This window comes from Pleurodeles waltl, chromosome 3_2, assembly GCF_031143425.1.
Source record: "Pleurodeles waltl isolate 20211129_DDA chromosome 3_2, aPleWal1.hap1.20221129, whole genome shotgun sequence".
In the NCBI taxonomy this organism is placed as follows: Eukaryota; Metazoa; Chordata; class Amphibia; order Caudata; family Salamandridae; genus Pleurodeles; species Pleurodeles waltl.
In genome coordinates, this window is record NC_090441.1 from 73,202,450 (window position 1) to 73,229,012 (window position 26,563).

At 47.5% G+C, this 26,563-nt stretch overlaps 1 protein-coding gene across 1 annotated transcript in view; it reads right to left on the reverse strand.

Annotated features, from left to right (window-relative positions):
- BAZ1B (bromodomain adjacent to zinc finger domain 1B) overlaps nt 1-26,563 on the reverse strand; it is a 249,952-nt gene that overhangs the window by 86,294 nt on the left and 137,095 nt on the right. The window contains exon 13 of the mRNA XM_069226779.1: nt 22,708-22,893. Coding sequence (XP_069082880.1) covers nt 22,708-22,893 — 186 coding nt within the window. The remainder of the gene's footprint in view (nt 1-22,707; nt 22,894-26,563) is intronic.

Consider the following 26,563-nt stretch of genomic DNA (forward strand, 5'->3'; position numbering starts at 1 on the left):
AATCTCTTTGATGGCTCTTTGAAGTCGTACAAAAAACATTCGGTTTCATGAGAAACAATTGCAAGGCCAAAAAGATTTGCCGCTCTCTCTATTAAATTATGGAAACCTCCTATGTCCTCTGGAGGAGAATCTACCGGACCTGCTGGCGGGGGAGATGGTGTGGGGACGAGATAATCATCCCATTCACTAGCCGCCGAATCGTAGCTCACCCTCTTCCCTTTCGTTGTCTGACATAGGGTGAGCTTCCTGAGTTTGGCTAGTTACCGGTATGCTAGCCTGTGGTGTTTCCGAAAGATTAGTAGTCAGAGTTTGCCGAGGTGTCTGGTAGCTCTCAGGTCTAGCTGGCGTGGACTGAGTTGATGGTGGAAACCTTTTATAGTAGTCATTCAACATATATTGTAGATCTGCTACTAATGTGCTAGGCATAGCGAGGGGCGATGGTTGTTCTGCCTGTGGATAGGATGTTGAGGCATAACTAGGCTGGTAATTCTGATCCTCCTCCTCAAACTCTTGGCATTTGACATTGAGTTGGGACGGGCTACTAGCTGCCCCAAACATTCCGTCGTTTTGAGAGTATGCATCATCGTCATCATCATCAAAAAGATGTTGTGGTGGGTATGGCAACACTTTACTTCGTGAGGTATGCATTGGCAGAATATTAGACGCCTTGTCACCCATGTTAATAAGTGAAAGGGGTAAGAACCTGGTGGAGTCGTCCTGATGATATGAGTAATGGTGCGGCGAAGTATCCAGGTAGGTGGATGGCTTATACACTGTTAGTGCTGTGGACGATATGATTGTCAACAGTTCCCTCGTCAACGGTTCCGTCATTGACGGAGTCTTTGCTGACGGGTCCTTCGTCGACGGGCCCTTTATAGACAACAGTTGTTTCGTCGACTTATCTTCTGTAGGTGCCGTTGTCGGCAGTGCCTTTTTAAACCTCATTGAGAGGTGCTTCATAGATGGGAGTGCCCTGGTCGATTGGTGAACCCAGGAGGCCTCCGCCGTCGACTATGTGGTTGCCGACGAAGCTTTCTTAAAAATGTTTGGCGTAATTATAGTTGTCGACGATAACTGCGACGACGTCATAATCATCGGTGAGACCGGTGTTGTGAACGTCAACGATATTGTAGTAGATGTTACCGTCGTCAACGGTTGTTTTTTCCCTGAAGAGACCTTTCCTGGCTCTTTTTGGGGTGACAGAGACAGGGATGCCTTTTTTGAGGTGCTTTTTCGATGCAAAGGCGTAGTAGGTTCTGAATGAACCTTTTTTGGTAAATGTTTGTAGGAAGTTGGCTCTGTATGTGCTATTTCAAAGTAAGGAATAGCATGCACAGAGTCCAAGGGTTCCCCTTAGAGCATTAGTATTATCTCTTTTTACCACTATTTTACCTCTATTTTGTGGTAGTGTGGTCGAGCAGTAGGCTTATCCAAGGAGTAGTGTTAAGCATTTGTTGTACATACACAGACAATAAATGAGGTACACACACTCAGACAAATCCAGCCAATAGGTTTTGTATAGAAAAATATCTTTTGTTTAGTTTATTTTAAGAACCACAGGTTCAAATTTAACATGCAATATCTTGTTTGAAAGGTATTGCAGGTAAGTACATTAGGAACTTTGAATCATTTCAATTGCATGTATACTTTTCAAGTTATTCACAAATAGCTATTTCAAAAGTGGACACTTAGTGCAATTTTCACAGTTCCTGGGGGAGGTAAGTTTTTGTTAGTTTTACCAGGTAAGTAAGACACTTGCAGGGTTCAGTTCTTGGTCCAAGGTAGCCCACCGTTGGGGGTTCAGAGCAACCCCAAAGTCACCACACCAGCAGCTCAGGGCCGGTCAGGTGCAGAGTTCAAAGTGGTGCCCAAAACGCATAGGCTTCAATGGAGAGAAGGGGATGCCCCGGTTCCGGTCTGCTTGCAGGTAAGTACCCGCGTCTTCGGAGGGCAGACCAGGGGGGTTTTGTAGGGCACCGGGGGGGGGGGGGGGGGGGACACAAGCCCACACAGAAATTTCACCCTCAGCGGCGCGGGGGCGGCCGGGTGCAGTGTTAGAACAAGCGTCGGGTTCGCAATGGAAGTCAATGAGAGATCAAGGGATCTCTTCAGCGCTGCAGGCAGGCAAGGGGGGGCTTCCTCGGGGAAACCTCCACTTGGGCAAGGGAGAGGGACTCCTGGGGTTCACTTCTGCAGTGAAAGTCCGGTCCTTCAGGTCCTGGGGGCTGCGGGTGCATGGTCTTTTCCAGGCGTCGGGACTTAGGTTTCAGAGAGTCGCGGTCAGGGGAAGCCTCGGGATTCCCTCTGCAGGCGGCGCTGTGGGGGCTCAGGGGGGACAGGTTTTGGTACTCAGTCGTAGAGTAGTCCGGGGGTCCTCCCTGAGGTGTTGGTTCTCCACCAGCCGAGTCAGGGTCGCCGGGTGCAGTGTTGCAAGTCTCACGCTTCTTGCGGGGAGAATGCAGGGTTCTTTAAAGCTGCTCCTTTGGATAAAGTTGCAGTCTTTTTGGAGCAGGTCCGCTGTCCTCGGGAGTTTGTCGTCGAAGCAGGGCAGTCCTCAGAGGATTCAGAGGTCGCTGGTCCCTTTGGAAGGCGTCGCTGGAGCAGAGTTCTTTGGAAGGCAGGAGACAGGCCGGTGAGTTTCTGGAGCCAAGGCAGTTGTCGTCTTCTGGTCTTCCTCTGCAGGGGTTTTCAGCTAGGCAGTCCTTGTTGTTGCAGGAATCTAATTTCTAGGTTCAGGGAGAGCCCTTAAATACTAAATTTAAGGGCGTGTTTAGGTCTGGGGGGATAGTAGCCAATGGCTACTAGCCCTGAGGGTGAGTACACCCTCTTTGTGCCTCCTCCCAAGGGGAGGGGGTCACATCCCTAATCCTATTGGGGGAATCCTCCATCTGCAAGATGGAGGATTTCTAAAAGTTAGAGTCACCTCAGCTCAGGACACCTTAGGGGCTGTCCTGACTGGCCAGTGACTCCTCCTTGTTTTTCTCATTATTTTCTCCGGCCTTGCCGCCAAAAGTGGGGGCCGGGGCCGGAGGGGGCGGGCAACTCCACTAGCTGGAGTGTCTTGCGGTGCTGTGACAAAGGGGTGAGCCTTTGAGGCTCACCGCCAGGTGTTACAGCTCCTGCCTGGGGGAGGTGTTAGCATCTCCACCCAGTGCAGGCTTTGTTACTGGCCTCAGAGTGACAAAGGCACTCTCCCCATGAGGCCAGCAACATGTCTCTAGTGTGGCAGGCTGCTGGAACCAGTCAGCCTACACAGATAGTCGGTTAAGTTTCAGGGGGCACCTCTAAGGTGCCCTCTGTGGTGTATTTTACAATAAAATGTACACTGGCATCAGTGTGCATTTATTGTGCCGAGAAGTTTGATACCAAACTTCCCAGTTTTCAGTGTAGCCATTATGGTGCTGTGGAGTTCGTGTAAAACAGACTCCCAGACCATATACTCTTATGGCTACCCTGCACTTACAATGTCTAAGGTTTTGCTTAGACACTGTAGGGGCACAGTGCTCATGCACTGGTACCCTCACCTATGGTATAGTGCACCCTGCCTTAGGGCTGTAAGGCCTGCTAGAGGGGTGTCTTACCTATACTGCATAGGCAGTGAGAGGCTGGCATGGCACCCTGAGGGGAGTGCCATGTCGACTTACTCATTTTGTTCTCACTAGCACACACAAGCTGGTAAGCAGTGTGTCTGTGCTGGGTGAGGGGTCTCTAGGGTGGCATAATACATGCTGCAGCCCTTAGAGACCTTCCCTGGCATCAGGGCCCTTGGTACCAGGGGTACCAGTTACAAGGGACTTATCTGGATGCCAGGGTGTGCCAATTGTGGAATCAAAAGTACAGGTTAGGGAAAGAACACTGGTGCTGGGGCCTGGTTAGCAGGCCTCAGCACACTTTCAATTCAAAACATAGCATCAGCAAAGGCAAAAAGTCAGGGGGTAACCATGCCAAGGAGGCATTTCCTTACAGTAGCCCACCGTTGGGGGTTCAGAGCAACCCCAAAGTTATCACACCAGCAGCTCAGGGCCGGTCAGGTGCAAAGGTCAAAGAGGTGCCCAAAACACATAGGCTATAATGGAGAGAAGGGGGTGCCCCGGTTCCAGTCTGCCAGCAGGTAAGTACCCGCGTCTTCGGAGGGCAGACCAGGGGGGTTTTGTAGGGCACCGGGGGGGGGACACAAAGTAGCACAGAAAGTACACCCTCAGCAGCGCGGGGGCGGCCGGGTGCAGTGTGCAAACACGCGTCGGGTTTCCTTCAGTTTTCAATGGGAGACCAAGGGGTCTCTTCAGCGATGCAGGCAGGCAAGGGGGGGGCTCCTCGGGGTAGCCACCACCTGGGCAAGGGAGAGGGCCTCCTGGGGGTCACTCCTGCACAGAAGTTCCATTTCTTTAGGGGCTGGGGGCTGCGGGTGCAGGGTCTTTTCCAGCCGTCGGGAAATGGAGTTCAGAGAGTCGCGGTCAGGAGGAGCCTGGGGATTCCCTCTGCAGGCGTCGCTGTGGGGGCTCAGGGGGGACAACTTTGGTTACTCACAGTCGTAGAGTCGCCGGAGGGTCCTCCCTGAGTTGGTTGTTCTCCACCAGTCGAGTCGGGGTCGCCGGGTGCAGTGTTGCAAGTCTCACGCTTCTTGCGGGGAGTTGCAGGGGTCTTTAAATCTGCTCCTTGTAATGAAGTTGCAGTTCTTTTGGAGCAGTGCCGCTGTCCTCAGGAGTTTGTCTTTTTCGAAGCAGGACAGTCCTCGGAGGATTCAGAGGTCGCTGGTCCCTTGGAAAGCGTCGCTGGAGCAGGGTTCTTTGGAAGGCAGGAGACAGGCCGGTAAGTCTGGGGCCAAGGCAGTTGGTGTCTTCTGGTCTTCCTCTGCAGGGGTCTTTCAGCTCAGCAGTCCTTCTTGTAGTTGCAGGAATCTAAATTCTTAGGTTCACGGGAGCCCTTAAATACTAAATTTAAGGGCGTGTTTAGGTCTGGGGGGTTAGTAGCCAATGGCTACTAGCCCTGAGGGTGGGTACACCCTCTTTGTGCCTCCTCCCAAGGGGAGGGGGTCACATCCCTAATCCTATTGGGGGAATCCTCCATCTGCAAGATGGAGGATTTCTAAAAGTTAGAGTCACCTCAGCTCAGGACACCTTAGGGGCTGTCCTGACTGGCCAGTGACTCCTCCTTGTTATTCTCATTATTTTCTCCGGCCTTGCCGCCAAAAGTGGGGGCCGGGGCCGGAGGGGCGGGCAACTCCACCAGCTGGAGTGTCCTGCGGTGCTGTGACAAAGGGGTGAGCCTTTGAGGCTCACCGCCAGGTGTTACAGCTCCTGCCTGGGGGAGGTGTTAGCATCTCCACCCAGTGCAGGCTTTGTTACTGGCCTCAGAGTGACAAAGGCACTCTACCCATGGGGCCAGCAACATGTCTCTAGTGTGGCAGGCTGCTGGAACCAGTCAGCCTACACAGATAGTCGGTTAAGTTTCAGGGGGCACCTCTAAGGTGCCCTCTGTGGTGTATTTTACAATAAAATGTACACTGGCATCAGTGTGCATTTATTGTGCTGAGAAGTTTGATACCAAACTTCCCAGTTTTCAGTGTAGCCATTATGGTGCTGTGGAGTTCGTGTTGGACAGACTCCCAGACCATATACTCTTATGGCTACCCTGCACTTACAATGTCTAAGGTTTTGCTTAGACACTGTAGGGGCACAGTGCTCATGCACTGGTGCCCTCACCTATGGTATAGTGCACCCTGCCTTAGGGCTGTAAGGCCTGCTAGAGGGGTGTCTTACCCATACTGCATAGGCAGTGAGAGGCTGGCATGGCACCCTGAGGGGAGTGCCATGTCAACTTACTCAGTTTGTTCTCACTAGCACACACAAGCTGGTAAGCAGTGTGTCTGTGCTGAGTGAGGGGTCTCTAGGGTGGCATAATACATGCTGCAGCCCTTAGAGACCTTCCCTGGCATCAGGGCCCTTGGTACCAGAGGTACCAGTTACAAGGGACTTATCTGGAGGCCAGGGTGTGTCAATTGTGGAATCAAAAAGTACAGGTTAGGGAAAGAACACTGGTGCTGGGGCCTGGTTAGCAGGCCTCAGCACACTTTCAATTCAAAACATAGCATCAGCAAAGGCAAAATGTCAGGGGGTAACCATGCCAAGGAGGCATTTCCTTACAATGTTTCAATGTCTCCGAGTGGGAAACATCCTTTTTTGCCTCAGTAGACTGGTTTTGTCTTTTTGGGCACCTTCCTTGGTGGTTCATTAGACCCTCTACTTCTCTCACCTGTTCTTTTCTGAGGGCGAGAAGCCTGTGATGACGCTTCGCTGTCGTCTGAGGAAGGATGTTCTATGGCTTTCTGTTTTTGCAGCCATAAGAGAAGTCTACCCTCATGGTCCTTGAGGTTTTTTTTAACTAAAGGTGCGATCGATTTTGCAGTCTCTCACCTTGTGGTCTGGATGGAGGCAGTAGATACACTTCTTGTGGGGGTCATCAACATGCAGTCTCTTCTTCCCACAATTGTCACAGTCTCTGAACAGACCCTTCTTTGTCTTTTCAGACATGGTAAAGCTGTGGAGCTAGTTTCCTGAGAGAAAACAATCTTCAGTCAGAAATAAGGAAAAAACTGAACAGAGCTCAGGGAGACTCCCTTCACACGACGTGCGGTAGAAAATCTTAGGGAATTCAGCCTCTGTTGGGAGTGTTTGGGAGGGGCTGAATCCTGATTGGTTGATACGGAAGTTTGAGTCTTTTCACAAAACAAAGTGGATAGACTGTAAAATACCCTATGAGGCCTACTGGTTTTACTTTTACTGACTTACTGCTTTATGTATTTAAATTTACCGTGAGGCTCCCACCTCGACGACGGGGATGATTCAAGCATGTGAATCTATGAAAGATCCAATACTGGAGAACATGGTTCCCTTTTCTAATCCTTTTAGCCAGTCAAGATTTTGTTGATAGGTATAGCTGGTTATAAATTCAATTCCAGATGCACTCCTTACTTGCAACCCTTCAGATTTACTAACAGCAGACAATCTGTACATGGAAATCAGGCTAGAATCATACCCCTAAATGGAAAGACAACTGTCACAGGCAAAGATAACTAGAGTACACTTTGCCTTCTATTAACATCAAATGATAACCAGCTGCAATCTACTTTACAAATGTTGAACTTCCCAATAATCAAACATTTCAACTGAATAGTAACAGTCCATTTTTAGAACAAGGATTTCCAAACAGTATATCCGTGGAACAATGTGTATAATATATTTGGTCCACATAGGCAGATCTGCACCAAATGTGATACTGAGAGTTACGACTGGAGTAAAGTCAGTTTTAAGAAACGAGTGCACATTATTTATACAAGGATAAAATGAACGCCTCCCCCCCCCCCCCCACAAATTTAATAAGAGGAACTTTTACACATTACCTAATTTGAGTTATGTTCTCAAAGAAAGCAAATATCCATTATATATGAACCAGTTCAAGAAAATGATGTGTAGATTAAAAGGTTAATAAAATATATATATGAAAAACTGCAGCTTTCATGGTGTTTTGATTTTTTACTTTGACTCATTTATACAACTTGGGGATACTTGGTCCGTTTGTCTACAGCCAATGTTTAAGTATGCACTCATCTTATGTAATTAATCTGGCTGAACAAGTACAGAGCAAAAACTTAATTAGTACAAGCACTAAAATGAATACATACATAAAAGGTTTATGGATTCAACACTGTACTGAAGCCTTCAATCCATTGTAGATGTACCAAAGTGACAAATAGTGGAAAAAAAATGGCACAGTGCGTCAAACGTGCTAGAGCAAACAAATTACAAAGTGAACCAGTAGAAGGTTTTATACAAGTGGCAGGACAAAATACACAGAAGATAAAAAACACAAATCATGTGACCAGTGAATGTTTTTCTGAACTTAGTCCACTGTGGGACTGAGTTAACGATGGGGCTGAAAAAGTGTTGGCAAGGTGCTGAAATGTCAAGACCCTTTGTGGGCTGGGGTAGGCTTTGCCTGTAACCAAATTTAGTCCCACACCCCAAGAGAGGGGTTGCATTGGAAGAGGCTGTAGGTGGGATCTGGTTGCATTTATGGTGAATTTGAGGCTGTGGAGAAGCAAGATGGTCTCCAGAGTGTGCCAGGCGCTAAAGCTTGCATTCTTGATGAGCACATCATTTTGGGTGGGGGCAGTGGGTGCGGAGGTAAGGACGGCCACTTACCATGAACGACAAGTAACATCTGAGCAAGATGACTAGGAAAACGACAATGTGGAAATAGGTGTCCTTGAGGTCTAATGCTGCAATCGAGTTGCCTTGTTCAAGGAGAGGCATGACCTCCTGTATCACTATATGGAAATGTTCAGGGAGGATGCATCCGTAGAGGGGCCTGTCTTTCTCTGGAAAGCTGAAGTAAAAAGTACACTCCCTTGCCTGCTGGTGGGAGAGAATTGGCTCTAGGGCCCCTTTTCTCTCTGAAGGAAGTGGTCCAAGCATTCCTTCAAAAATATGTTGCCTGCTGAGAATGTTCCTGTATGGGGAGATGTTGGGAGAGGATACAAGATAGCAGTAGCTGTGGCTGACTACTTAGAGCCTCTGGATGTGATTTATTGCAGGTAGTCAGTCATGGGTGTTATGTTACAGCGTTTTTTTTTCCAGGGGGGTGGGTCGGAGGAGGAATCTGGGGAGGTCATCACTGTTTTGGCTTGAGGTGGTTCCCCTTAACTGCAAACCTTTTCTGCTGCCCCGGTCCTGCAGGCACCCTTGTAGGGTGTGGTGGTAGGACTGCTACTGCCTCTGGTATGATGGAATAACGTCTGGAGAGATGGCCTTAGAGGCTGCCTTATACTGGAGTCCCCGATAGGTGCCCCTCGAGTTTGAGGTCTGGAGAGCACTTGTGGATTTTTTTGGTATCCAGGTCCATTTTTATCCTTTCTAGCATCTGGTCAACATGCAAAAAGCTGAAGAGGTGCTAGTCAACAAAGGGAAGGTTGAGCAGATGCTGCTGACCTTCGATGTAAAACCACAGAGGCGGAGACCTATGACGCTTAATAATGAAACTATGGTAACCCCTGCCGACTACTGGCTACTTCTAGGGAACAATGGAGATAGATTATCTTGGACAAGGTCCTCTTCTGCACCACCTTCCCATTCTTCACTCCAGAGAAACCCACAAAAAGTGACTGGACCACTAACTAATCAAGCAGACAATCAATGTAACAAGATTATGTCACTTCCCCTGTAAGCATCTGTTAGTGGCATGTAGTGCTGTGGATTCACATGCTCTATATAAGTCTGCCATCTAGTGAGTCACAAGGGAAAGTGACCCCCTTCCTCTTGGTAATACTGTGCATGGACTCCATTGTTAGATTGTTTACCCCCAGTCTGGTGAGAATGGAGTGTAAATGTAGTGTTAGAGAGATGTCAATGCATATGAAGTATAATATACTACAATGCCCACAGGTGTCCATGGGGGGGGGGGGGGGGGGGGGGGGGGGGGGGGGGGGGGAACCACATGTGAATCTCCAGCATTACATGTCAAACAGATGCTTACAGGGTAAGTAACAATCCGTTCAATGGCATGTGTGCCTTTAGATACACATGCTCTGCATAAACTAATGCAGTGGCCTACCTAAAGCAGTGTCTAACCTGTGGGTGTTGTACTAGTCTTTCAGAGGGGAGGGAGGGAGAGAAGAGAAAGGAAAAAAAGAAAAAAGGAGTATGGAGTACAGTTTGTCCAATATTTGCTTGTTGCCATGCAAAAACATCCACACAATGTTTAGTAAATGTGTGTGGGTTTGACCATGTGACTGCTTTGCAAATGTCAACTACTGGTGTGTTGATTAAAAAAAAAAATACAAAAATAAACAAATAAAAAAAACACACAGTTGCACCTATTTTACAAGTGGAGTGTGCTGTAGGAGGTATGGGTAGAACTCTTAGCCTTAGCATAGTATGTTTGGATACATTTAATTATCCATCTTCATATAACTGCTTTAGATATAGCCTTCCCAGTATGTGGAGGTGAAAAGGCAACTAAGTGTTTAGTTTTACAAAAGTCAAGTCTTTAGTCCTATCAATATAGTACATTAATGCTCTTAACATCCGAGGTATGTAGAGCTCTTTCTGCAACTGAATCAGGTTGAGGAAAGAAAACCAGTAACTCAACCAATTGTTTAAGGTGAAAAGTAGAAACAAGCTTTGGAAGAAATTTTGGGTTTGTACAAAGGACTACCCTATCCTTATGTATTTGGAAGAAGGGTTCTTCTAAGGCTAATGTCTGAAGCTCACACGTGTCTTAGTGAAGTGATTGCTACTATAAAAGTTACCTTCCAAGAGAGAAGCTGAAGTGCACAGTTATGTAAGGGTTCAAATGGTGGTCCTTTAAGTCTAGTAAGTACAATGTTAAGATTACATACTGGTGCTGGAGGTACCCTAGTTGGAATTACTCTTAAGGCCTTCCATAAATGCTTTATTAACAGGAACTTTGAACAATGTTAAATGTCTGTTTTTCAGATACGCTGCTACTGCTACAAGGTGCAGTCATACTAAATTGTATGTTAAACCACAAGTTTGTTGTTTGCTATTTGCTACATTTACATTTTGAATAGTTGCATTAAACGTGTCAATTCGTTTTGACAATAAACAAAGAACCGTTTCCATTTGGCTGCATAGCATGCACTGGTTGCGGGTTTGAGTGCTTCCTTAAGAATAGTCATGCATTCTTGAGGCAACTAAGTATCCAAACTATGGCTTCAGGAGCCAAATCGTAAAGTTGAGTTCTTTGAGATTTGGGCGGGTGATTTCTCCATGGTTCTGTGTGAGAAGGTCCAGGCCTAGGGGAAGCTAGTCATGTGGAACTACTAAAAGTTTGAGTAGTATTGTGAAACATGGTTGTTGTGCCCAAGTGGGAGCCACCAAAGTGTGAGAGAGGTCTGCCTAAGAATCCTCAGGAACAAATGGAAGGAGAGTAAGAGGCAGAAAAGCATAGGAAAATATCCCTGACCAACTCATCCATACAGCATTGCCCTTGGATCGAAGGTGTGGGAGCCTGGAGGCGAAGTTTGGGTATTTTTCCGTTGTTTGCTGTTGCAAACAGATCTATTTGTGGAAATCCTCACTGATGGAAGTTTGCTTGTAGGACTTTAGGGTGGAATTCTCATTTGTGGACTTGTTGCTGCATCCTACTAAGATCAGCAAGGTTGTTTGTCCCCAGGAGGTATTCCCCTAGCAATTGAATGTGGTGGCAAATTGCCCAATGCAGGAGACTGAGTTAGTCTAGACAACTGTAGAATGTGATCCTCTCCCTCCCTCCCAAAACCTGTTTCTGCAAATAAAACATGGCTATTGTATTGTCCATCCAGACTAACACAATCTGGCCATGCAGGTGAACCAGAAAAGTTTTCAGAGTGCTAGATGAATGCCTTGAAGCTCCAAGTACCTGTTGTGTAGAGTTTGATGTCTCAGAGACCTTGTATTGAGAGATTGTGTACATTAGCACCCCAACCTGTGAGGGATGGATCGGCTGTGAGTGATCTGGGTAACAGGGTCTAGAAACTGCCACCTTTCTGTCAGATTGTGTGTGCCACCATTGCAGAGACAAATGTATGCAGCTGTCTACCAACACTAGATCGTACAACTGAGCCTGTGTTTGCGACCACTGAGTCGCCAGACACTCCTGCAGGGGAACATGTGTAGGCAAGCATATGGCACTTATGCAATACAAGATGCAATCATCCCTAGAATTCTCTGAACTGTTTGTACTGGAATCTGCTGGCTGGAGAGTATTTGACTCAAGAGTTGTTATATTGTGAATCCTGCTAGCACTGGGGTAGGCTAACCCTAACTGAGTGTTTAGAACAGCTCCTAGACAGGGCTGTATCTGAGATGTTTGGAGGTAAGAGTTTTGTATGTCAATGGTGAACTCCAAGTGATGAAGGAGATGAATGGTTGTTTATGTATGGTGGAGAAACTGCTGGCGTGAACTGGGCTTGATAAGCCAATTGTCCAGATATGGGAAGACATGAATACTTTGTCAGCATAAATGTGCTGCGACTACTGCAAGTCATTTTATGATAACATGAGGTGCAGTTGTTACCCTGAAAGGGAGTACCTTGAATAGGCAATGCCTGCCTTGAATCACGAATCTGAGATATTTCCTGTGTACTGGAAGTGAAAATAAGCATCTTGTAGATCTAGAGCAGACGAAGTCTCCTTGTTGTAACAATGGTATGACATCTTGGAGGGTGACCACATGAGTGTTCTGGCAGAATGAAATGGTTTAGGGGTCCGAGATCTAGAATTGGGCAAAGGGAGCCATCCTTTTGGGAATAAGTATAGGGAATTTCCTTTTTGATGAATGGGAACTAACTATTGCACAGCTCCTTTCTGAAAGATTGTACTTCTTGATTTAACAGTTGAGTTTGTGCTTTCTGGGTGGTAAGTTTGGAGGTGTGTTAAGCTCCAGGCAATAACCATGTTGAATAATAGCCAACGCCCACTGGTCTGTATTATCTTGCTTATTGCTTTGTATGAAGACAGGTTTACGAAAGGAGCCTCAACTACCAGGAGTTTGAAGGGCTCCCATAGACTTTGCAACATCAGCATCCTTTCATTTTCTCGAACGCTCGGTCCACCTCTGGACCAAAAAGATGCTCCTGAACAAAAGGGGAATTAAGAAGTGTTGGTTGAATCTCAGGTTTAAAACCTGATATACGCAATAAGGCGTGTCGTTGTAATAAAACCTAGTGTTCATACCCCTTGTAGCTGTATTTGCCGCGTCAAAAGCAAATTTAATAGAGTTAATAGATATTAACTTGCCCTCTTGTACATGCTGGTGTTTTTCTTTTTTAAACTGTTCTGGGAGAAGCTGGACAAAATCTGTCATCTCAGTGTGCTCTGTCGTATCTTGCCTAAAGTCCTTGGGTGTTGGCAATTCTCCAACGACTGGCTTCTTGAACCCCCAAACCATTTGCATCAATAAGTTTTGACTGTCTGGAGGCACATCCCCAGAAGTTTTGGAATTAGCTTGTTTACGAGCATTTGAAACTACCAGGAGTCTGGAGGAATTTGTCCTCCAATATAAGCAGGATCTGAAGGGGCTGCCTTGTATTTATTTTTTTAAATAAACTCTAGACGCATTTATTTGTGCACGAACAGGGTCTTTAAAAATTTAGTCCGCATGCTATGTCATACCCTTTAACATGGGCAGATATTGAGATGCCCTAGCGGTGGAGGAAAGGGCTTCGAATAAGAAATTATCTTTGTAGGAAGTTGGCTCTGTTTATACTATCTCAAAGTGAGAGATAGTGTGCAGAGTCCAAGGGTTCCCCTTCGAGGTTGACAGTGGTAAAATTAGATAATACTAATGCTGTATTTTGTGTAGTGTGGTCAAGCAGTAGGCGTATCAGAGGATAGTGTTAAGCATTTGTTGTACACAGGCAATAAATGAGGAACACACTCAAAGACTTACCTACAGGCCAATAGTTTTTTGTATAGAAAAATATATTTTCTTAATTTATTTTTAGAACCACAAGATTCAAATTTGAGGTAAGTACATTAAATGCAAGGTACTTCACAAGGGTAAGTATAGAACTGATTTAAAACAGTAGTACACAGATTTGGTTAAAATGGCAAATAGCCATTATAAAAGTGGACACAGTGCAAAAATCAACAGTTTCTGGGAGGAGGTAAGTTTGGTTATTTTTCAGGTAAGTAAAGCACTTACACAGTGTAAGCAAATGCCTTCCTTGGCATGGTTACCCCATGATTTTTTGCCTTTTGTTGTTGCCAGTTATAATTGAAAGTGTGCTGGGACTCTGCTAACCAGGCCCCAGCACCAGTGTTCTTTCACCTAAAATGTACCATTGTTTCCACAATTGGCACAACCCTGGCACCTAGGTAAGTCCCTTGTAACTGGTACCCCTGGTACCAAGGGCCCTGATGCCAGGGAAGGTCTCTGAGGGCTGCAGCATGTCTTATGCCACCCTAGGGACCCCTCACTCAGCACAGACACACTGCTTGCCAGCTTGTGTGCGCTGGTGGGGAGGAAATGACTAAGTCGACATGGCACTCCCCTCAGGGTGCCATGCCAACCTCACACTGCCTGTGGCATAGGCAAGTCACCCCTCTAGCAGGCCTTACAGCCCTAAGGCAGGGTGCACTATACCACAGGTGAGGGCATATGTGCATGAGCACTATGCCCCTACAGTGTCTAAGCAAAACCTTAGACATTGTAAGTGCAGGGTAGCCATAAGAGTATATGGTCTGGGAGTCTGTCAAAAACGAACTCCACAGCTCCATAATGGCTACACTGAATACTGGGAAGTTTGGTATCAAACTTCTCAGAATAATAAACCCATACTGATGCCAGTGTTGGATTTATTAAAAGATGCACACAGAGGGCATCTTAGAGATGCCCCCTGTATTTTACCCAATTGTTCAGTGCAGGACTGACTGGTCTGTGCCAGCCTGCTGCTGAGAGCAGAGTTTCTGACCCCATGTGGTAAGGGCCTTTGTGCACTGAGGACAGAAACAAAAGCCTGCTCTGGGTGGAGGTGCTTCACACCTCCCCCCTGCAGGAACTGTAACACCTAGCAGTGAGCTTCAAAGGCTCAGGCTTCGTGTTACAATGCCCCAGGGCACTCCAGCTAGTGGAGATGCCCGCCCCCTGGACACAGCCCCCACTTTTGGCAGCAAGTCCAGGAGAGATAATGAGAAAAACAAGGAGTCACTGGCCAGTCAGGACAGCCCCTAAGGTGTCCTGAGCGGAGGTGACTGACTTTTAGAAATCCTCCATCTTGCAGATGGAGGATTCCCCCAATAGGGATAGGAATGTGACCCCCCTCCCCTTGGGAGGAGGCACAAAGAGGGTGTACCCACCCTCAGGGCTAGTAGCCATTGGCTACTAACCCCCCAGACCTAAACACACCCCTAAATTTAGTATTTAGGGGCTCCCCAGAACCTAGGAACTCAGATTCCTGCAACCTAAGAAGGACTGCTGAGCTGAAAAACCCTGCAGAGACGACAGACACCAACTGCTTTGGCCCCAGCTCTACCGGCCTGTCTAACCCCTTTCTAAAGACACTGCTCCAGCGACGCTTTCCCCAGGACCAGCAACCTCTGAATCCTCAGAGGACTGCCCTGCTCTAGAAGGACCAAGAAACTCCCGAGGACAGCGGCCCTGTTCACCCAAGACTGCAACTTTGTTTCCAAAGGAGCAACTTTAAAACGACTGTTTCCCGCCGGAAGCGTGAGACTTGCTACTCTGCACCAGACGCCCCCGGCTCGACTTGTGGAGAACAAACACTTCAGGGAGGACTCCCCGGCAACTACGAGACTGAGTAGCCAGAGTTGCCCCCCCTTGAGCCCCCACAGCGACGCCTGCAGAGGGAATCCCGAGGCTCCCCCTGACAGACTGCCTGACTCCCAGATCCTGACGCCTGGAAAAGACTCTGCACCCGCAGCCCCCAGGACCTGAAAGATCGGAACTCCAGTGCAGGAGTGACCCCCAGGAGGCCCTCTCCCTTGCCCAGGTGGTGGCTACCCCGAGGAGCCCCCCCCTTGCCTGCATCGCTGAATAGACCCCTTGGTCTCCCATTGATTTACATTGGAAACCCGACACTTGTTTGCACACTGCACCCGGCCGCCCCCGTGCTGCTGAGGGTGTACTTTGTGCTAACTCGTGTCCCCCCCCCCCCCCCCGGTGCCCTACAAAACCCCCCTGGTCTGCCCTCCGAAGACACGGGTACTTACCTGCTGGCAGACTGGAACCGGGGCACCCCCTTCTCCATTGAAGCCTATGCGTTTTGGGCACCACTTTGAACTCTGCACCTGACCGGCCCTGAGCTGCTGGTGTGGTAACTTTGGGGTTGCTCTGAACACCCAACAGTGGGCTACTTTGGACCCAAACTTGAACCCCGTAGGTGGTTTACTTACCTGCAAGAACTAACAAACTCTTACTCACCCTAGGAACTGTGAAAATTGCACTGTCTAGTTTTAAAATAGCTATATGTGATTAATTTGAAAAGTATATGTGCTATTGTGATTATTCAAAGTTCCTAAGGTACTTACCTGCAATACCTTTCATTTGAAGTATTACATGTACAATTTGAAACTGTGGTTCTTAAAATAAACTAAGAAAATATATTTTTCTATACAAAAACCTATTGGCCTGGAATTGTGTGTGTTCCTCATTTATTGCTTGTGTGTGTGTACAACAAATGCTTAACACTACTCCTTTGATAAGCCTACTGCTCGACCACACTACCACAAAATAGAGCATTAGAATTCTCTTTTTGCCAGTATCTTACCTCTAAGGGGAACCCTTGGACTCTGTGCATACTATTCCTTACTTTGAAATAGTGCATACAGAGCCAACTTCCTACAGTTATGGATCTTCATTTATAGTGATCCTGCCTGTGTGCCAGCCTAGCAACACTTTTTGGATAATGAGGGAACCCTAAATGTTTCCCTGTATGGTGTGTAGGAAAGTGCCATCTTTCTAGCATAGTTACCCCCACTTTATTCCTGATGTCAGTAGGTTTATACTGTAGTTCACTGGGATCCTGCTAATCAGGACCCTTGTGACTGTGCTCTCTACCCCCAAATTTGGTTGCTGAACTTTACACCTACAATTGGCATACTGGGGCACCTATACAAGTCGCTAGTATTTGGTATCTGTGTACCCAGGGCACTGGTACATAAGGGGTGCCCCATGGGCTGCAGCATGTATTGTGGCACCTATGGGAGCTCATGCAAACTGTATAGAGGCCTGCCATTCCAGCCAGCGTGAAGTGGTGCACGCTCCCTTTCACCACCTATCTTGGTTACTGCACTTAGACACTGCAAGTCACCCCTCCGGTAGGCCCTTCTGCCCAAGGGCAGGGTGCGCATGTCCCGAAGTGTGAGGGTACCCCCCTCCCCCCCCCCACCCCGCATGAGCCCCTACAGACCCCAGGCCAATTCCTAGATTCCAAGTGCGGGAAGCCATCTTAAGGTATGTAATGTACAACTGGTCAACACGAGTGGTCCAACTACATAACGGCTTCTAAGAACCTAGGCATGTTTGGTATCAAACTAGTTTGAATCATGCAACTACATCAATTCCAGTGTTAGTTGCATGATACCATGTACTCTTCCTTCGGGAATCCCCCAGTTCTGCCTGTGCAGCCTTCAGGGTCTAGGTGTCAGCCCACACTGCTGTTGTCCCAAGACACTGTTCTGCCCTCCTGCTGGTGAGCAAGGCTCAGGCTGGAAAAGCAGAACAAAGGATTTCCTGCCAGAGAGGCGTGACCACCTACCCCTCTGTATTAGGTGTCTAAGGTCTGGGGTGAGGTGGGGCGGCATCTGAGCACCACCAGACTGCTTTGAAGGGCACATTTGGTGCCCTCCTTGCATAATACAGTTTGCTCCAGTTCAGGAACTCCCACTCTGGCACAAAACTACACAAAGGACAGGGAAATGACAACCCCACTGTCCATCCCCCCTCCCCTAGGGAGGTGCACAGAGATCTGCCAGGTGACCTCTTGCTTCTGCCATCTGGAACATAAGATGCCAGAGATCCCTGGGGCATCTGACTGCTTAGGCTAGGAAGATGATGTCCCTGACCCTGAGATAGGTGGGTCACTTCAGAGAGTGACCAACCCCCTTTTTTTACAGTTACTTAAGGGCTCCCCCATGGGTGGGTCTTCAGATTAGTCGAGCAATACTCGCCAAGGAACTCTGCAAGACATCTTCTGCTCCTGGCCTCTGGTACTGCTGTTGACCTGCTTTGGAACCTAAATGTCTGCTTCTGATGGGAAGACTCCCACTGCAACATAGTTTCTCTGGCTCCTGCAGGAATTCTGTAACATGAAAGGCTGAGCATCCTCAAGGGTCACAAGGACTCCGTTTGCACCTTGAAGCATTAAGGAATCTCCCTTGGAGTGGAGTTGTCACTCCCCTCCATCTGCAGGGGGCCTCAAGACATCGACCAGCTGGTGGGATCTGCTGTCCCACAGACATCCAATGACTTGGCAACACAGGTGGTGAGTCTGTGGTCTCCTCTGGGTCCTGCTCGTCTTAACTAACTTGGGACACTGTGGGCCCCTGCTCCTGCCACAGGACTGGAATATCTGTGCACCACAACTGTTGCACTTGCCAAGGCTTGTTGACTTCCTCTCTGAGATCTTTAGGCATAAAAAAGCCCAAGCCTCCAGCACTCCGGAACTCAAAGATCCGCCCCTGACCTACATCTTCTGCGACTTGGGACTCCTGTTTTGTTGTGCTACCTAGGACTCCTTGTGACTCCTCGTGTCCATCGCTTGTGGGTCACTCCTGGGGCCTCCATCAATTTCTGCTGGCCTTCCAGAGTGCTGAGGGCCCAGACTCCCTCTCCTGGGTAGAGATCTCCTGGACCTTGCTGGTTCCCAAAACTCTGCAAATACTTCAGCTCCTGCTTGCATTTCCCAATGCTGGTTGGTGACCTGGCTGGTCACTGACCTTCCTGCAATCTTGTGACAGTTGAGTGACAGCTCCTAGGCATCTCCTGTACCCAGTAGCTGCCCCATAGGCTAACAGTAGTGGTTGGAGTTCGTGGGATTCAGGACCCTTCCCAGTGGACCCAGAGGGAACCAGCAGACAAGAGGCTGGATGGAGAGGGGAGAAGAGACTTTGAAGTCAGTCGAAGCTTTGGACTGCTGTCACGACCAGTGGATCAGGCCGGTGGAACCTAGGGACAGATTCTGGACGTGGAAGACCTGCAAAGAAAGGGGAAAGAGTCCAGCAACCTTGGAGGTACCCAGGTGGTGCACATGGCAATGCCCACCCTCCTGAAGGTGAAGCTCCAGCAAGTCAGTGATAAGATGTCCAGCTACGGAGGAAGATCAGCTGTGGAGCCCAGAAGCTGCAGAGAAATCCTTGGAGCCATGCAGAAGATGTCCCACGTCAGTCAATGGTCAGGAAGACCACCAACAAGCCTTAGCAAATGCAAATTGGAGTAGCAGAAGAGTTGCAAGACTGAAGAGGACCAACCAGGTCCAGGGGCATTGGCCTTTGGAAGGGAGTCCAGGATGACCCTCAGCAGTCAGAGCCAGTAGAAGCAGTCACCGCCCCCACAGGCAACCCACTGGCAGCAGGGAAAGTAAGTTGCAGTGAGGCCCAGTCTGCACACCTGGAGGAGTCTCACGTTGCTGGAGCAGCAGAGGAGAGACTGTCTGTGTAAAGATGAAATGCTGGAGGCAGGGGCTACTTGGACCCTGAAGATCCCTTGAAGCAGAAGGCAACAAGTCTTGTTGCTGCAAAAGTCACAGTGCACAGGAGTATTGTCCTGCAAGGAGAGACAAGGTCTCATCATCTCCCAAAACAGACAGAGGGAACCAAGGGTACCACTCCAACCACCACCTGTGTTGCAGGATCCACACAGTTCAAGAGGAGGGTAGATCCACACAGCAGGACATTGTTGCTTTTTGGTGCCTGCAGATACAGGGGAATGACTCCTTCACTGCAAGGAAGATTCCTTCTTGCTTTTTGGTGCAGCTCATGTCTTGCCGACCCCAGAGGATGCACATGCGTGGAAATGTTGCAGTTGCTGGAAGGAGCCAGGCAAACCATGTTGCAAGGCAATATCGTCTCAAGAGTTGCAGTCTTGTTGGTTCCTGAAGTGTCCAGTTGCAGTTCTGGTAGCCAGTGGCAAAAGATGCAGGAGTCCTAGTGGAGTCATGCACACTGCATCTGGGGGACCCACCTGCAAAGGAGTCCCTAAATAGCCCTAAAAGGGGGTTTGGTCACTATGCGCGGTGACCACCTATCGCAAGGGGGTCACTGATGTCACCTACGTGACCTGGTCGCTCAGATGCTTCTAGGGGCCTCTCCACAACTTGTTTCCAAGATGGCAGAATCAAGTGACCACCTGGAGGAGCTCTGGGCACCACCCGTCGGCTGGTGATGGACAGGGGAGTGGTCACTCCCCTTTCCTTTGACCAGTTTAGACCCAGAGGAGGGACCGGGGGTCACTGGACTAGTTCAAACCGGTTAATGCAAGGATGCCACCAAATTTGCCCTTCAAAGCATACTGGTGGCTTGGGGGAGGCTACCCCTCCAAAGCTATATGACACCTATTTCCAAGGCAGAGGGTGTTGTCTTCCTCTCCCAAAGGAAATATTTTTTTCTGCCTTCCTCTACCTGAGCTGGTCAAGCAGCAGAAAAGCAGAAACCTCTGAGGGGTGGCTGCAACGTGGGCTGCCTGTAAACCCGTAAAAAGCATTAGGACTGTGCTTGCCTCCTGTTAAGAAGTCCCAGGAACATCAAAGAATTCACAAGTGAGAAAATCCACATCAGAAAAACATCACCTGCAGAATCAATGCAGCGCCTGTGTCGCAGCTGGGAAATCATAGCATCACCTACCAGATCGACGCAGCACAAGTTTCATCCTTGCAGCACGTTTTGGATTTTCAACGCATCATCCCTGGGCATCAAAATATTCCCGCACTGCATTAAGAAGCCAGGCTGTGTACCCAAAAAAAAAATCAACACATCACCTTGCACGTGAGGAAAGAATTGATGCATCACCTCTGCCGTGCCGAAAAAAAAAAAAAAAAAAAAAAAATCAACGCATCTCTTTACTTTCCGGTGCTTCACCTCCTCTGTGACCCTCTGCTTCGTTATTTTTTTTTTACGCATTCCAGGTACTTTGTGCTAAAAAGATACATCCATTGACTCCAAAGTAATGTCTTGACTTGTGCGTATTGAATTTTTGTTGTTTTATTCAGATAAATATTATATATTTTCCTAAACCGGTGCAGAATACTTTGTGGTGTTTTCACTGTTACTGTACAAATTATTACACAAATGCTTTCCTTTGTGCCTTCTCAAGTAAGCCACCTTGCTCCATGAGCACAGGATAATTTAGGTTGCCTCTTTACTTATCCTGTCTAGGACTGAAGTCCCAACTTGATCAGGGTGCAGACCTCTGCCAACTAGAGACAATTTCCAACAAGACCAATGGCAGGGAGCTTTATTTTAAGACATGTATGTTTTATGATCTGCCTTAGCAGCAACACTTCCAAATTGTTGTTTTGGTGTGGGTAAAGTTGGTACCCTCATTGGCTAATACAGAGTTATGAGGTTGCAGCCCAACCCGGCTAACGTTTGGCTAGGACAACCAAAGTAGGTCATGCAAGGTATCAAATTAATCATAGCATTAAATGTGATTTAATGGCAAAGTCAACATTTATAAACACTTTTAAAAAGTAAGCAACTTAAGAAGTAGCCACACTGTGCCCCATCTAGTCCAATGGCCTTACAAAGGCACTAGCACAAAGACTGCTTTCTGCCCGCTTGGTGAGACGTGTGAACGACTCCCAATCCAGGAACAAAGGCTGTTGCAGAGTGGAAGGTGTGAACGGTGTGACAACCTCCCACAGGATGGTGGTCCAGGGTGTTAGCCAAAAAGGTGTGCTTCAAAGTTGAATCTGCTTTTGAAAGGCTTTTGTGGCACTCTCCTGCAGACAGTAGAGACAGGGTCCACGGAGGGAAACAAGTTCACAAACTGGTTTGCCAGGGTCATGTAGCCCTATGGTAGCCAAGCCTCTAGAGTGGGCTACCAAGGTCCTCACAGTCAAATAAGAAATCTATTTTGGTTGTGGTGAGAATGCTGCACTCTGGAATAGCTAAATGCCACACAACCAGAACTGTCAGAGAAGGGGACCAACTAGCCCATTGGCTAAGAACCACATTGCCCCGTCAGGGTACTTTGCTGGTATTCCATGGGCACTGAAGTCTTCAGTACTCACTAATTGTAAGAATGACTAGAAAACCATCCTGCACCCGCTGAAAATGCAGAGGCTGCAACAATGGGGCGACTGCACCTGCTGAACTTTGGATTAGTAGAGTTTGGACCTTGTTCTGAGCCTGGCTTGGGGAAAAGTTGATCCCCAGCCCCAGTCCAAAGCAGAGACTCAAAGGTCAGTTGGCTGGCTTATTTCTTTCATGTGACTTGGTTTACGTCTTGCAAGCAGTACGGCTTAGAAAAGGAAAAAACGCTATCCAGGGTTGAGCTCAAGATTAAATAAAATGTACCTGACTGGACCGAAGATGGTATTTGAGTGTGTACTGCTTTAATAAGGCTACCCAGCCATTAACACTACACCCAAATCCTCACACCAGTTCTTTGGGAGCCGCCTACCACGCTGCGTACTAAGCATTGGTCAAATCTTAATTGAAGACCTGATGACAGCTTTGTGAGTTTTCTGCATGCTAAGAAAAGGGCTTGCTGGACTGCACTAACAGAAGCTCTACCAGTCCGAGAAAAAGTGACCAACTGCCTTTGGAAAAATGTAGAAGAAGAAGAAAAAGAAAAAAAAAAAAAAAAAAAAACAGCCACCTATGACCCAGCTTTGTGTGCCACCTTGTCCCAGACAGGTCGAGAGAGTCCTTAATTACCTCATAGGACCTTGAGGATTACCTCAGATGTCTACTAGCCTGAAGGCAGACTCTGGTCGCTAGGCAAGGTTTCACTCAACCCAGCATCATACACTTTGCCTAATCCATTGCACGGTTAGAGTTATCAGCCATTTAAAACTTGTGTTTTATTTTACTAATAAACTGTGTCACACTAGATTATATTTAGCTTACTTCCAAGGAGAGTTTCAACAAAAATGCACTTGCACCACTAACACACAATTCTCCCCAATGCATTTTTGTAGGCCAACACTGCTCGAAAGGGAATAGTAAAGTTAATTCAAAAGAATACCTTTGCTTCTTCTAGCAGTCTCTTCTCATCATCCACCTCTTCTGCCTTGGCAGTAGAATCGTCAGACTGTGGCTTCTTCTTCTTCTGTTTTGGTGCCATAAAACCCTGAAGGAACTTCTTCACAACACTTGCCTGGAGCGAGATCACACAGTCTCCAAAATCTTTCAGGTTGTCTAGATTCCGAACCTACCATGAAAAAAAGGCAACAGTCAGTCCTGACAGCAGTTGGAGTGATTAAATGGGTGGAAAGAAAAATTGTGCATTCCATTTTATTCCTTAAAGCGCTTCAAAAAAGAAATACCAGTTTCACAATACAACAATTAAATAAGGTATGCTTGCGCCCTTGGAGAGGCCCAGAATATTTAGGACTTCTACAAGGAAACAGCTATCTAGACTTAGCCAAGCATCCTACACTCAGCAGGATTTCTCAAACTCTCCAAACAAATCACAATTCACAGAGCTTTGGGTAGATGCAAGAGTGGTAAAGTACAAAAGTTTGTTCACTAGGATTGCCACCTTTCTGTTGAAATCTTTCAATCTGGATGTTCTGTCAAGTCCATTATCCAATTAACCTGGTACCACTCAAAGCAACACTGCATTTATAGAATACTCCAATTAGAAATGCACATCTTTAATGTTAACAGATTCAATGTCGCACATGACCAGGTTTGAAAGAAGTGGACAAGATAAGATGCAGAAAGTACCAATAGTGAAGTACCCACTTCCTTCAGCAAACAGACCGCTGGCAAGCCAAAGATAAAAGTTTTGGAAAACCATGGAATGAAAATGTCACTTACTCAGTGTACATCTGTTCGTGGCATCAGTCGCTGTAGATTCGCATGTTTTGCATAGCTCGCCATCTGGTGTTGGGCCGGAGTGTTACAAGTTGTTTTTCTTCGAAGAAGTCTTTCGAGTCACGGGACCGAGTGACTCCTCCTTTTGTCTCCATTGCGCATGGGCGTCGACTCCATCTTCGATTGTTTTTCCCCGCAGAGGGTGAGGTAGGAGTTGAATTGTAGTAATAGTGCCCATGCAATGGAGTGACTAAGTATGTACCTATTTAAGGTTGAGATGATACATATACAAATAGTTGAAGGTAACTTCCAAACTGCTACAGGCTCCCGGGGAGGCGGGTGGGCACATGCGAATCTACAGCGACTGATGCCACGAACAGATGTACACTGGGTAAGTGACATTTTCAGTTCGATGGCATCTGTCGCTGTAGATACCCATGTTTTGCATAGACTAGTAAGCAGTTATCTCCCCAAAAGCGGTGGCTCAGCCTGTAGGAGTGGAAGTAGTTGGAAATAATGTTCTTAATACGGCTTGACCTACTGTGGCTTGTTGTGCGGATAACACATCTACACAGTAGTGCTTGGTGAATGTGTGAGGCGTAGACCATGTGGCTGTCTTACATATTTCTTGCATTGGGATGTTTCCTAGAAAGGCCATGGTAGCACCTTTCTTTCTGGTTGAGTGTGCCCTTGGTGTAATGGGCAGCTGTCGTTTAGCTTTAAGGTAGCAGATTTGGATGCATTTAACTATCCATCTGGCTATACCTTGTTTTGATATTGGGTTTCCTGCATGAGGTTTTTGAAATGCAATAAATAGTTGTTTAGTCTTTCTGATGTTCTTTGTTCTGTCAATGTAATACATTAATGCTCTTTTGACATCTAATGTATGTAGTGCCCTTTCAGCTACGGTATCTGGCTGTGGAAAGAACACGAAGTTCCACTGTTTGATTTAGATGGAACGGTGAAATAACCTTTGGCAAAAATTTAGGATTAGTCCTTAGGACGACCTTATTCTTGTGTAGTTGTATAAAAGGTTCTTGTATTGTAAACGCCTGAATCTCGCTTACTCTTCTTAGGGAAGTAATGGCGATGAGAAATGCAACCTTCCAGGTTAGGAACTGTATTTCGCAGGAGTGCATGGGTTCAAAAGGTGGACCCATAAGTCTAGTTAGGACAACATTTAGGTTCCATGAAGGAACAGGTGGTGTTCTTGGTGGTATAATTCTCCTAAGGCCCTCCATGAATGCTTTAATGACTGGTATCTTATATAGGGAAGTTGAATAGGTAGTCTGCAGGTATGCAGATATTGCTGCAAGGTGTATTTTAATGGAAGAGAAAGCCAGGTAAGATTTTTGTAAGTGAAGCAAGTAACCCACTACATGTTCTGGAGTTGTGTGTAATGGTTGTATTTGATTAATATGGCAGTAGCAAACAAACCTCTTCCATTTACTTGCATAGCAGTGCCTGGTGGATGGCCTTCTGGCTTGCTTTATGACTTCCATACATTCTTGGGTAAGTTGTAAGTGCCCGAATTCTAGGATCTCAGGAGCCAGATTGCTAGATTCAGCGATGCTGGATCTGGGTGTCTGATCTTTTGGTTGTGTTGTGTCAACAGATCTGGCCTGTTGGGAAATTTGATGTAGGGTACTACTGATAGGTCTAGCAGCGTTGTGTACCAGGGTTGCCTTGCCCAAGTTGGTGCTATTAACCCCTTCTGTGCCCAGGACGTAATGGTTACGTCCTGAGGCACAGTGCTGCTGTGCCCAGGACGTAACCATTACGTCCTGTGCACAGAGCCCAGAGGGAGCGCTCTCGCTCCCTCTGTGGGGTTCCCTCCCACCCCCCCAAGTCAGGGATGGAAGGGGAAGCCCAGGGGGGGCAGAAACCTCTAGGCACCAGGGACCATTTTTTTTTTTTTTTTTCTTTTGTGATGAATTCTTTTTTTTTAGGTGGGGAGCGATCCCTTAGGCAAGGGTCGCTCCCCTACGGGGCAATATATATTTAGGCCATTTCTGCCCCCCTTGGGGGCAGATTGGCCTATTTTGATAAGGCCAATCTGCCCCCAAGGGGGGCAGAAACCATTAGACACCAGGGAGTTTGTTTTTGCGCGCGAATGTCACGCAACAAAGCGACCCCTTTGGCAAGGGTCGCTCCCAGGGGGGGCAATTTTTTGGGAAGGCCTTTTCTGCCCCCCCTGGGGGCAGATCGGCCTATTATTAGGCCGATCTGCCCCCAGGGGGGGAAGAAACCTCTAGGCGCCAGGGCAAATATTTTTTTTGTGTTTTTTTGTGTTTTTTTTTTTTTTTAGAGATGGGGAGCGACCCATCAGGCAAGGGTCGCTCCCCTGGGGGACAAATTGTATTTAGGCCATTTCTGCCCCCCTTGGGGGCAGATTGGCTGAGTTTAGGTCAACCTGCCCCCAAGGGGGCAGAAACCACTAGGCACCGGGGATTTGTTTTTTGGTGCCACTGTCACGCAGGGGGAGCGACCCCGTAGGCAAGGGTCGCTCCTGGCGGGGGAGGGTGGGGGTTGGGGGGGCAAATTTATTTTAGGGCATTTCTGCCCCCCCCTCTCCCCCTGGGGCCGGCTGAGCTACAGGCCAAACACCACAGGTAGGCACCTTGCAAAAAACACCTCTGTTTTCTGTGAAAAAATATGTTGTGTCCACGTTGTGTTTTGGGCCATTTCCTTTTGTGGGCGCTAGGCCTACCCACAGAAGTGATGTACCATTTTTATCGAGAGACTTAGGGGAACGCTGGGTGGAAGGAAATTTGTGGCTCCTCTCAGATTCCAGAACTTTCTGTCACCGAAATGAGAGGAAAAAGTGTTTTTTTGGGCCAAATTTTGATGTTTGCAAAGGATTCTGGGTAACATAACCTGGTCAGAGCCCCGCAAGTCACCCCATCTTGGATTCCCCTGGGTTTCTAGTTTTCAAAAATGCACTGGTTTGCTAGGTTTCCTCAGGTGTCGGCTGAGCTACAGGCCAAAATCCACAGGTAGGCACTGCTTTTTATAAAAAAATGTGATGTGTCCACGTTGTGTTTTGGGCCCTTTCCTGTCGC